The sequence below is a fragment of the Hydra viridissima genome, unplaced genomic scaffold, assembly GCF_058129835.1.
Source record: "Hydra viridissima isolate aposymbiotic clone 2 unplaced genomic scaffold, HvirCarnegie_v1 scaffold_9, whole genome shotgun sequence".
Taxonomy (NCBI): domain Eukaryota; kingdom Metazoa; phylum Cnidaria; class Hydrozoa; order Anthoathecata; family Hydridae; genus Hydra; species Hydra viridissima.
Window position 1 is genome coordinate 5,602,732 of NW_028324308.1, and position 12,269 is coordinate 5,615,000.

Genomic DNA, 12,269 nt, shown 5'->3' on the forward strand with positions numbered 1-12,269 from the left:
GAACTCATACGCCTAAAACAACAGCTTTTTTGATTAGACAAATTTTCATGAGTTTGACAGTTGTAATCGAATAGTTATTCTGCGCTGTCTTGTGTATCGCAATCTTCTTCCTACAATCTTAAAATTTTGTATATCTAAGCATATAAACAATTTTAATTTCGATTTATTTCAATGGACTGACGTAGAATCTTGAACTTAGTTCGTTACTATTCGCTAAAAGCCGAAAAGCTAAACGCCAATGCTTACTCAATATCCATCAATCATACTATTAAAGTTTAATGGCTTTCTTAACAACACTAGATAGTATTTCATACTATAGCGCACTATCAATTCTTCGAATGATTGAGAAAGAAAAATCATGAAAAGCAATTTCAGTTTAAATGGTCACATGAGTTACGGAATTACGCCATTTTATTTACATCAGTTATAATCAAAACTTTTCTTAACTTAAAAAGGTATATTGAAATATAAAACTACAAAAACTCAAGATAAGTTAATTTTCTATTAAAATATACAGAGATAATAAAAAAAAAAAACAGCAAAAATAAAGGGATTAATGCTGTAGAAGAAGGGGTAACTCAGAGAGCATAGAAAAGACATACTTTTACTAATAATAATTTTCTGAATATATATTTACAAATTGAAATGATCAAGAAGATTATTATTAACAGCAGAATATGAAGACAGTCTATTCTGCTAAATTTCTTATGTCTCCATTTCAGTTTCATTTTCTTCTTCACTAGTGATATCTTCTTCCTGTATAGTATTCATTTGATTTTCCATATCTTCTAAAGGACAATCCTGTAGCAACTCAAGAATATGGTTCTTCATATCAGTATCATCTTCTGTACCAGTTTTTGTAATAAGTTCTAATGCCTTTTCTAGATAAAATCGTGGATTATCACTATCTTTGAGAAGGAATTTAGACAAACCTAAGTAATACCAGATTCTCAAATCATCCTCATTTTCATCAATAAGCTGATCAACAATATGTGAAACATTTTCATATGAACCAATTTCAATTAGTAACTTTATAAGGGAAACTCTTGATTCATAAGCAATAGCATCTGAGACATTCTCAGACGTTTCTTCAGATAAACGTTTCCATAGTGTAAATGCGTTTTGCACATAAGCTTCAGCTTCAGACACATTTTCCTTACTTAGCAAAAAATTAGACATTGCTAATAAGGCATCTAAATTTTCTTTATCGTATTCTATTGCCTGCTTACAATAGGCTTCACATACAGTTTCTGCATCATCTTCCATGCAACAGTCAGTCATATATAATTCAGCTAATGAGCAGTAAACACTTGACAAATCTTTTTCTGTTATTCCTTTATTTGATAGAGAATTTTTTTGGTCTTGAATTGTTGAATTCATTATTTCAATAGCTTTTTTATAGTATTCCACAGCCTCACTGCCTTCAGTCAACTGGCCTAGATATAGATACTTGATATGTCCCTTTAGTGGATCTAAAGTTATAGCTTTAGAAAAATATTTTTTTGCATTTTCAAGATCACCAAGTTCTGCACAAATATTTCCAAACAGAACAAGAGTTGAAACATTCTCCGGCTCTAAATCTAATGCTTTTTGGCAAAACTTTGCAGCCAAATCAAACTCAAACTTTTCAACATATTCATTGACATGTTTTAGCAAGTCGTCAACAGAATACTCTTTCTTCGTTACATTTGATGCTTTACTTTCAATTGAAGAAGCTTGTTCAGACTTCCTACTTTTCTTTTTTTTCCCCATTTTTTGTTAGATATTTTTAACTGAACGTTGGTAGAAAATAAAAGTTGTAACATGTGCAAAATACTTATTTCTTAATTTAAAATCACCTAAATTAAATTTAAGTAATAAAGAATGGTAAAGAATTTTATTTAGAAAAAAGTAGGTGTTATTTGAATACAGCACAGGGATTTTACTGGTAATTTTCTTATACAGTGTATGAGCAAGTCCTCTATACTCCAATAAAAACAACTTGCCAAACCACACGCCAAGGTTATAGGGTTTTAATACTGAAAAAAAATTTCTATATCTATAAATTTCTTAAATATACAGACCAACGTAGTGTTTTTTTTTTTTTTTTTTTATAAAATAACTGTAATTATAGCCATATTTTGACCAACACATGCGTGGAATTGTTCTTTTGTATATATGCGGACCTGAATTTAATATTGAAAACACTGTTGAATGCTTCAGGGAAGAACTTAAGCTAAAATAAATTGTGATTACTTCTGAACATCCCGTTTATATTTTCGCTTAAACCTTAACTTGGTTTTAAATAGCGTTTGCGAATCAGCAACTGGCAATTCACGTGTGGGTTTTGAAGTTAAGTTAGCGTCCTTTTACTTCAGCGTTAGTTTGTTGTAGCTTTAGCTTCTACCATAAACTTACCCAACCAATTATACAAAAAATGGCAGATAAAGATAAGGATAGTGGGGACGAAGACGAATTAACAATTGCTGACGATGTTGTTGTTACCAAATATAAAATGGCTGCTGATATTACAAATGGTAATTCTTCATAAATTTTTTCCAAGCATATATAAATTTTTTTTTTGTATGTTTGTGTATGGATGTTATGACTGATAATTATGTTTGTGTGTAAACTAAGAATTGCTATCACAAATCGAAATAAAAAGAAAGAATATTGTACAAAATTTTGTATTTGTCTCAATAACTTGTGTCTACACAATTGGATAAACTGGGGGGAAAGTGTATTTTTCTTTTTTTTTTTTTAGAAAAAAAAAACAACACTAAAACACTAGTAGTTTTTCCTTTTCGGCTCGAAAAACTGATTTTAAATGCTACTAAAATAATTTTTGTGACTTGCTATTTTCAACATTAGTTATACTCAGAATACTGTAAGGATACTTAACATAAAAAGAAGATATGGTGAATGATTAAAATAGTTAGGCTTTTGTTGAAAAAAAAAAAGTGTAAGCTGTGATTATTTTACCAAATGAACAATTTCTGACATATTTTGATTATGCCACAAAGGTTTATTGTTGTAATAGCAAGGTTGCTTAAACTGCAATATAGTTTCAGGTTTTTCCATATCAAAGTTTGAAAAATGTGTGGTTTTATGTAGCAAATACTTGGAGAAACATATTACAGTGTATACATTGTGTGTGCTGCATGTTTTTGACAAAAAATGTGCAATATTTCTGACAATGCTACACAGAATTTATTCCATAAAAGTATGATTTTTTAAATTCAATTAGGATATTTAAAGTATCCACGTCAGTTACTGGAATCAATTTTTAAATTTTCAAACACAGTTTTCCCAAAAAAGCTCTGAAAATTGATGCTTTAATAGGTTTTTTGCATAAGTGCTTAACAGAACGTTATGTTCTGTCAAGTATGTATAAAAGAAGCTATTATAGCATCACAGCTGCTATAATAGGCTTCTTACAGAAGTTATTTTATTAGTTAAACTTGTAGCTTTTTTTTTTTTTTTTTGAATATTTCACTTTGATGAATTATTTTTGTAAATTGAATAAAATCTAGCTGTGCATAAATTTCTTTGCAATAATAATAGTTTGTTCTATTCTGTAGAAGTATTGCAGCAAATTCCAACACAACAAAATAAAACAAATGTCAAACAAAATATTTTAATGCATAATAAAGCAATATAATAATGACTAAGCTACACAAAAGTTATTACAGTACAAGTTTATGGTAAAACATGTAATTTGGCGAAACGACAAAAGAGTCATCTTGCTCTGTTCATCTTGCCCCTAGGCTACTTAATCTTCAAAACGACTTAGAACTCTACATAAATAAGTTATCATAGCTTAATACTTCTTGTATGGCTTCCAATTTGAACAAACTGAATGAGAAACTCTTGCTTACCTTTGGTTAGTGATGTAATGATGAAATAAATCAAATACAAGTGGATAAATTTTTTTTTTCCTTAATATACAAAAAATCTTTTTAATAATTATCTTTGATTCCGAAAATAATATTTATAAAGAAAGCATAAGTAAATCTAGTAGATGTAATCTACTTCCCTCTTAAATACAGTCAGATTTCATATATAGTTGAATTTTGAAGATAACAATATGTTTTCATCTTGCCCTATTCGTCATCTTACCCCATGTTCCCCCTATATTGTTGTAACTAAAAATGTAGTTTTAAGAATATGTAAATTGCATACTTTAACTATGAAATATGTTTTAATTGTAAATGCATAATTAATTCTACATAAGAAAACTGAAGTTTCATTACTTTATGTTACTAGTTTAAATGATCTCAAAATAAAAGTGCATAATAACCTTTTTTTGCAGAGTTTTAATTTCAAATATCTGTTAGAATTATTAAGTTATGAGTATTTAGAGATTTTAGTCTAAATGCTTATATTTCTTTCAAAAATAATCTATAATCTAAAACTAAATAGAGTGAGTATTTGCTAATGTTTTATTTATAATTGTATGATTAGCTAAGATAAGAAAAAAGTTCTAACCTGATTGTTACAGTGATAAAAATTTTATGTCCTGCTGTTAATTTATATTAAAAGTAAAGGCTAATATGTCATTTTGCAAAATTACTAGTTAAATTATCTCCTAACAATGGTAATCAAACTGTCAATAGATGTATTAACTTTGTCTTGCTTTATTAGGATAGACACAAATAGACAAGACAATTTAAAAACCTTGTGAAATGATCATGACATTTGATGCACACAAGAATATTTTTCAGTCTTTACCAGCACAGTTGATTTGCATAAGTTTTGACATAGATTCAGTTGTTAACAGAAGCATACATAGAATTGTTATATTCAAAATAAGAATTTTTCTAGTTTGATAGGAATCATGAAATAAGAGAATTCTTTGACCTACTTATTCCATATAAATTTTACTGTCCTTAATATTATGGTTGGTTATTGACCAACAATATAGAATTATGTGGCTGAGGACAATTAAAAGTGGCTGTTCATTGTGTTCAATAGTTTTTTTTTTTTTTTTTTTTTTTTTTTTTTTTTTTTTTATATGTTTCTTTACTTCAAAACAGTATGGCTTAATCAAATAAGTATGAATGCATATATTGAAAATTAAATCTCAGAGTATCAAATTCTTTATTTAGTAAGTGTAACTTTCAGAAATATGACCTAACTTAAATTTAGCTTTTGTATAAATTTCTGTTAAAGGTAAATCAAATTTACTTTCATTGAGTATAAGAAAAACAATATTTACTTCATTGATGAATTTACAAAATCAAAAACAAACTAGGTGTGAGTTAAATCCTTTAGAAATTCATACAGTAACTTATGTGCATGTAAAAAGTGTTTTATGTTAAAGCCCAATGTATTTGTGTATTTTAAGCCATGAAACTTTTTTCATAAAATAGTAAGTAAACTTAAAAAAGAAATCTTAGTTTAATTTTAGTTATTATTAGTATTTTTTTTAATACAGGTGTATTGAAGAAACTTATAGAAGAATGTAAAGATGGAGCTTCTGCACGAGCTATTTGTGAACTGGGTGATAAGCTTATTTTAGAAGAAACTAACAAGGTATACAAAAAAGAAAAAGAATTGAAAAAAGGTTGGTTTTTGTAAAATGTGTAGTTGACCTACTATTTTTAACTAAAGAACCTAGTTTAATTTTTTGCAACTGATATATAAATTAAGATTTATTTTCCACAGATGACAATTACTTTATTCTTGTTCCTCTAAGGAGTGTTTTAAAAGTGAAAATATATTCTGAATATATATAAAAAGTAATTCTCTTGAATATAATAGCAGAAAGTTACTTGTTAAAAAAGTTATATCATTCACTATCAAACCAATTGAAATCATCCTTGGCACTAAAAAGGTCCTCCATTTTCTGAAAAGACTAAAAAGTCTATGTTGATATTGTTATTATCATAGCATTATTCATCAATGGCAATTGATATGGAACATTTTAAAAATTATCTCATTACAATTTCTTCAAATATTTACTTCTTAAAAACTTTTGTTTTTATATGGTATTTCTGCTTAATTCGTTTAAAAAATGATCAAAGCAGTAAATACTAAGGAATATATAAATATAGCTTTAAATCAAAGTTATATTCATTTATGATTTTTTGAAATGAATGTTATTTTATAGAAACTTTATGTTATACTATTTTTTAAAAAAGACAGTAGTATGAATTCTATATTTATACAAAAATTCATGTTCATATTTAGATGAAAATAACAATTAACTTGGTTAGACCCTCTTAGTGAACTCTCTAAGTGTGCTTTATTTGTTGATATGCTTTAGAATCACTTTAAATTGTACATTTTAAGACATTTTTTAATGATTTTATTTAGGTATTGGCTTTCCCACATGTGTGTGTATCAATAACGTGGTATGTCATTTCTCACCATTACATAGTGAAGCTGACATGATATTAAAAAATGGTGATGTTGTTAAAATGTAAGATTGAATTCTCAGATAAGTTAATCTTTTTGTAATATGGAAAATTTTAAGCTATGTTTTTGTAAATCCTGACCAAATTCTGTGTGATTTAAGTAAAATTAATTTTACAAATTTTATTCTGAAGTAAGAGTATCAAAAAAAAAAAAAGAATTGAACAAATTAACCAATAATGCAAGATAAATAAGAAATAAACATTTAAATCTAATAAAACTATCCTTATTTATCCTTATATATTTTAGAGATTTGGGTACACATGTTGATGGATTTATTGGTGGAGTTGCACATACACTTGTTGTTGGTGCCTCTAAAGTTAGCTGGGTTTTTTTAATTTACTACTAGGCTATCTGATATCTAATACTGAGATGTGTTTTTTTAAATATCACACCATAAGATATTAGTTGATATATTTAAGTTATAAATTCTTCTAAAACAGGTTTTTTTCCCCTTTTTTTACTTCAATTTCAAGAAAGCTATTAAAAGAAACTTTTTTTTTGATAAACTTTTTTTTTTTTTTATTAAAAAAAATTATACAAAAAAAAAAGTTATTGCAAAAAGTTAAATAAAGTTACAATTTTTTGAATGTACATGAGGGTGGGGTGGCGTGGCGTGGCGTGGCGAGTTGCCAAAGTTTGATTTTTTTAAAAAGAGAGGCATTATAGGTTTGAGAATTCGTAAATTGTTAAGTCCACAAAAAACAACTTTTTTTCACACCTAACTGCAATGAGTTGTGGATAGATATCAGACAATTTTATGCTCATTTTTTGTAAATGACATATATCCTAAGGCATGCCATTAAAACAATTTATTGACATAAGTATATATTATTACTAAAATTAAAAAGTTGCTTTTAGACATTCTCATATAAAATAAATCATGCCTTTTTTATGTCAATTGGACTCAGATGTGTACACATTATAAAATATCATGTTTATCATAAATCAATTTGAAATTATTATTTTTTTTTATCTCTAAAAAAGGATATTTAATTATGTCTCCCAATTTGGCATAAAACTGTTTATTTATTTGGTAATTAAACATAAAAATTTTAATTTGTAAGTTTAACATCTGGATCTGCCATAAGCATAAAAATGGCATATTTAATATATATCTGACAGTTTTGTAAATTTAAAGGCTAGTTGTAAGAAAAACTTTGAACTGAGAAGACTTTTTTAAAGCCACAAATGCCATCATCTGTTTGAAAGTATTTAAAAAAACTTAATGGGTAAGAAAATCTTAAAAATTTTTGATAGATAATATCTAATACAATTATTGTCTTAGTCATTTATGTTCTTTTAAAGTATGTATTAGAATCATTAGTCAACAATAATTTATCAGATGAGACACAAAGCTTTTGAATATATTTTTAAATTCTGTATGTAGAATTGTTTAGTTTTGTAATTTGTATTATAAAATATTGCACTTTGCTGACTAATTTGTAATTTGTATTCTTTGATAGCATGAATAATTGCGTAAAAAATAAAAACTCTTTTTATATGCAAGTTTTAATGTTTTAAAAAAATTGGCTTGATAATAAGCATATGACAAAACCAATTTAAGTGTTCATGGTAATTGACATGCTAATTTAAATTACAACATGACATTCATCTTATTGTCTGATGCCTAGTTGTGGATCAAGTTAAGATATGATAATTAAAAATCAGCATTCTTTCTATGAACAAAATATTGGATCCCTTTAAATATTCCCTTTTTTTTTTTTAAAAAAAAAGTAATTATATTTAAGCACAATTGAGGATGTCATTTAAGAAATTTAAGTGAGAAGTGATTTTAGAAATTTGAATAATAAGAATGTAAGTTTAAGAGCATGCAATATTTAGTTTAAATACTTCTAATATATTTAATAAATAAAGTATATAACTTCATCTAATTGTTATTTTATAATGTAGTTTATTAATATCTATATTCACCTTAATATTTTAATAAATTTAAAAAGTATTTTTTTAGGAAAACAAGGTTACTGGTAGAAAAGCTGATGTTCTTCTTGCAGCCTATTATGCTGCTGAAGTTGCCCAGAGGCTAGTAAAACCTGGAAATAATGTAAGTTTTTATTTTCCCATTGGAAAATACAAAGTTCAAGAATGGAAAAAATAAAAATCTCATGGGATTTTTTCGATGGAAATAAAAAAAATAGGTTTTATAATTGAACAGTTTATTGGAACAACACAATCAGAACAAAAAGGCATAAAAACTTACTGTAAAAATATACCTATTTGTAAATTCTCAGGGAATGGTATTGTCTTTTTAGTTGTGACCCTGTACCAAAATTTGAATTGAATTTTTGTTGTACAGTTAAAGTTCCTAAATAAGTTTAATAAAATTTGAAGAAATTATTTAAGTATAAAAATATATTCTTCCAGAACAATCAAGTTACAGAAGCAATCTCAAAGGTGGCAGAAGAATTTAAATGCAAACCTGTTGAAGGTATAGTTTTTTTTTTAATTCTTTTCTTAAATTTGATCAGCTAATACTTAAAAACTACTTGCTTTCTTTAACTGATTTCTAAATAATGTTCAACTCTAAATGCTAAGTTTTTTGAATCTTACTGAAAACTACTTATTTAGGAATGTTATCACATCAACTTAAACAGAATGTGATTGATGGAGAAAAAACTATTATTCAAAATCCCAATGATGCACAACGGTAAGAGCTTAATGTTAATAATAGGCCAGGTGAATAAAAATGAGCAATTGCTTTTACTCAGTAATTATTCACGTAAAGCTGACCAATTACTGAGTAAAAGCAATTGCTCATTTTTATTCACCCGGCCTAATGTCTTTTACAAATGACATTTTGGTCAACTACTTTTTCTTAGTGTTTTAAAAAGAAAAGCATGCAGTTAAGCATAAAAAAGTAACTTGCTTTTTAAAGTGTTAATTAAAGTTGTTTTGTTGTTTGTTTTTTTTTATTTTTAGTTTAAAATTTGTCAAAATGTTTTTCCTAATATTAATTTAATCATTGTTTACTGCCTGAAATAAGTTTTCATCAAAATGAAGTTATTCAAAATTCAAATTTGTTTTTAGGAAAGATCATAAAAAATGTGAATTTGAATTACATGAAGTTTATGCTGTTGATGTGCTCCTTAGTACAGGTGATGGAAAGGCAAAAGAACGTGAAACAAGAACCACTGTTTACAAAAGGACTGACATAACTTATAGTTTAAAAATGAAAGCCTCAAGAAGTATGGTTTCATGATTTAAAAATGTTATGTGTTTGATCATAATCTTTTAATGCTAAACTGAATGTTTAATTAAAGTTTTACTTTTTCAACTATATTTTATGAGGATGATGAATATTAGGCCGAATTGATAAACATTTATTTGAAGCTTCATTGTTAAGCTCATAAATGTTTTGTGATAGCAATTCACCAAAGCGAAAATTCTGACTTGATTTCCTTTTTTTTTTTTCTTTTTTTTTTCATCCTTGTATTGCTTCATTGTTTTTCAAAAAAAAGTCATAAACTTTTAGATTTTTACAGTGAGGTATGCAATAAGTTCACAATGATGCCTTTTACTTTAAGGTAAATGCCCCTTTTAATATCTAGTTTCAATTTTATTAAAATACAAATGAATAAGTGTTTTTTACAGGTTTGTTAAAATTGAAATAATTTTAATTACTTCCAGGGCTTTTGAAGATGAAAAAAAAGCCAGACTTGGAGTAAATGAATGCACTAATCATGAACTGATTACACCTTACCCAGTACTTTATGAAAAGGATGGTCAGTTTTACCTTACATTACTTTTGTTTAACTGCATAATTTGATTTTTTGCTTGTTATGTTTTTGGTTCCTTAAATAATATTTTAGTTCAGTTCTGTTTTAATTTTTTTTCAGGTGAATATGTTGCACAATTTAAGTTTACTGTTCTGCTTATGCCGAATGGTCCTCTTAAGTAATTTCTTTTGAAATTTTGCTATAACATAAATAAATTTCTTCTTATTTTAATATTTTCATTTCTTTCATGACATGAGTTTTTTTTAGTGCCATATATTGTTTAGAATAACCCATGGCTCTTGGGATACTGAGTTGTTTCATTCAGAATACAGCATAAAAGATGAAGATCTTAAGGTTTAAATGAATTATGATATAACTTTGTAATGTGTGAGCATAAGTGTTATAAAGATAAAGAATTTATAGTGTGAGAATGAATTAAATAACATAGCCTAACGGTTAATGTACATAAGGTATTTTAGGAGAATTTACTAACTCATTTGGAAGATATTTTGTTATTAACTTATTGAACAACTATTTTCTGTTTTGTCCTCATTGGAATTTTGTAATAGCAAATCAAAATGATGTTATTAAGTAAATAATAACTTCTTTGTTCATTGTAAATCTTAAAAATCATATGATAAACTGTGACTTAAGTTAGTGTAATAAAAGACTCATAATTTGACTTAACAAGTTTAAACTCTAAATTAATCATTTGTATTGCTTTGGAATCCATTACTTAAAGTTAATTAAAAAAATAATTGTAAAGTAAAATAAAGTAAAAAATATTTTTATTCACAAAAGGTTTTGAAATCGATTATACATATAGACGAACCTAGGGCAGAATAGGTTACTTTTTTCACTGTTTTAAAAAGTTTTTAAACAGATAAAGTTTAGATAATTTAAAAAATGTCCTAGCAAACACTATTTTATGCTTTTAAAGCACCTTTTTTCTTTCATTTCATAAAATAGATTTGGTTTATATCTTAGAAAATATTGTCTTCCCAAGTGAATAAGAAAAATCAAAAGAAGAAGAAGAAGAAGGCAACAACTCAACCGCAAAGTGATATAATTGTTAAGAACTGTACTGAATCCTCGCCAGTCGCCCCTCCGGTTGCCTCATAGTTGACTTAAATTGGCGAACTAGTGTCGTTATTATTGGATTTAAATGGGCTTTTAGCACAGTAGCTACATATTTGGAAAAATTTATTGTATTAATACACGAACGTATAATGTACAAACTATCCGCCAATTTACATAAAATAGAAGCATTTGTATACATCTTTCAGTTTTATTCATTTCTTTTTTTTTTTTCTTTTTTTTTTTTTTTCCTTTTTTTTTTTTTTTTTTTTTTTACAAATAAATACTAAAAGGGTTTTAATTTTTGTGTTCCTTGCAGGAGCTTATAAACATTGACATGTTCTAATTATTCTGGGAAATACGATTTGTTTGGCTTTTTTAAATATTAATAATATTATGGGCGGTAAATTCAGAGCTTTTTGAAAGAGTTTTTATCCTTTGTTTTTATTACCATTGTTCATTGAAAGTGTATGTCTTAGTATCCAAATGTAATACTGAGATGCTGTTATTTTTCCTTAGAAAAAGTACTTTAAAAAAGGTGCAATTAAAGCGGCTATAATTCTGTTGTTTTCATAATTCTGCGTAGTAGTTTCATAAAAAGCAATTTCGCAGTTTGTGTTTTCTTTAGAAGAAAAGTTTTGTTTAGAGATGGAAGATTTTAGTATAGATGGCGGTGCTTTGTCTACATACTTTAGGGAGCTTCAGCAAGGTAATCTATTCAACGACTTGTTCTGAAGAAGCATTTTTAGCATTGATTTTTAGAACCTAAATCCCATAAATTGTCAAGGTTAAGTAATTATATTTTAGATTGAAACACAACCTTAAAACTTCTGTTTCCCTTAAAAAATTCAGGTACCCGCGCGGTGTTTTTTTGGTTTGTTTGTTCACAGGGTTGTTTCATTTAGAAAAAAAAAAGCTTGAGAACAAACTAGAGCATTTGCGCATGAGAAAAAATGATATCGAGTCAAAGTTAGAGACAGGTTTCCATAAGTTTTTTTTAGGAAGTTAAGTTTTTAGTAGTATTTTTAGTTTGATTTTTTTTTCCAAATATATTAATTA

The 12,269-nt window shown here is 26.8% G+C and overlaps 3 protein-coding genes across 4 annotated transcripts in view; 2 read left to right on the plus strand and 1 right to left on the minus strand.

Moving 5' to 3' along the window:
- Positions 1-602: 602 nt before the first annotated feature.
- Positions 603-1,752, minus strand: LOC145185785 (uncharacterized). Its single transcript, XM_080061797.2, has one exon. The coding sequence runs from the start codon at positions 1,750-1,752 to the stop codon at positions 706-708; it is 1,047 nt and encodes a 348-aa protein (XP_079917923.2). The 3' UTR covers positions 603-705.
- Positions 1,753-2,140: 388 nt separating this feature from the next.
- LOC145185274 (proliferation-associated protein 2G4-like) lies at positions 2,141-11,411 on the plus strand. The gene is made up of 13 exons (XM_090098906.1): positions 2,141-2,516; positions 5,417-5,545; positions 6,298-6,403; positions 6,646-6,715; positions 8,369-8,461; positions 8,782-8,845; positions 8,986-9,064; positions 9,445-9,602; positions 9,890-9,941; positions 10,045-10,139; positions 10,254-10,311; positions 10,418-10,487; positions 11,121-11,411. The coding sequence occupies exons 1-13, from the start codon at positions 2,417-2,419 to the stop codon at positions 11,253-11,255; spliced, it is 1,209 nt and encodes a 402-aa protein (XP_089955032.1). The 5' UTR covers positions 2,141-2,416; the 3' UTR covers positions 11,256-11,411.
- A 316-nt stretch (positions 11,412-11,727) lies between these two features.
- LOC145185723 (uncharacterized) overlaps positions 11,728-12,269 on the plus strand; it is a 5,527-nt gene continuing 4,985 nt past the window's right edge. The window contains exons 1-2 of one of the 2 annotated variants that reach the window (XM_090098907.1): positions 11,728-11,919; positions 12,116-12,190. In XM_090098907.1, coding sequence (XP_089955033.1) covers positions 11,859-11,919; positions 12,116-12,190 — 136 coding nt within the window. In that variant the 5' untranslated portion in view covers positions 11,728-11,858. The remainder of the gene's footprint in view (positions 11,920-12,115; positions 12,191-12,269) is intronic. The other variant, XM_090098908.1, reaches the window with a different exon arrangement.

What these genes read in the sequence shown, in the direction of transcription:
- LOC145185785 (XM_080061797.2), bottom strand. Translation starts at nt 1,752, where the DNA reads ATGGGGAAAAAAAAGAAAAGTAGGAAGTCTGAACAAGCTTCTTCAATT.
- LOC145185274 (XM_090098906.1), top strand. Translation starts at nt 2,417, where the DNA reads ATGGCAGATAAAGATAAGGATAGTGGGGACGAAGACGAATTAACAATT. An exon ending in ATGATGCCTTTTACTTTAAG is followed by an intron (nt 9,942 to 10,044) that starts GTAAATGCCCCT and finishes AATTACTTCCAG; the next exon opens with GGCTTTTGAAGATGAAAAAA. An exon ending in AGTACTTTATGAAAAGGATG is followed by an intron (nt 10,140 to 10,253) that starts GTCAGTTTTACC and finishes ATTTTTTTTCAG; the next exon opens with GTGAATATGTTGCACAATTT.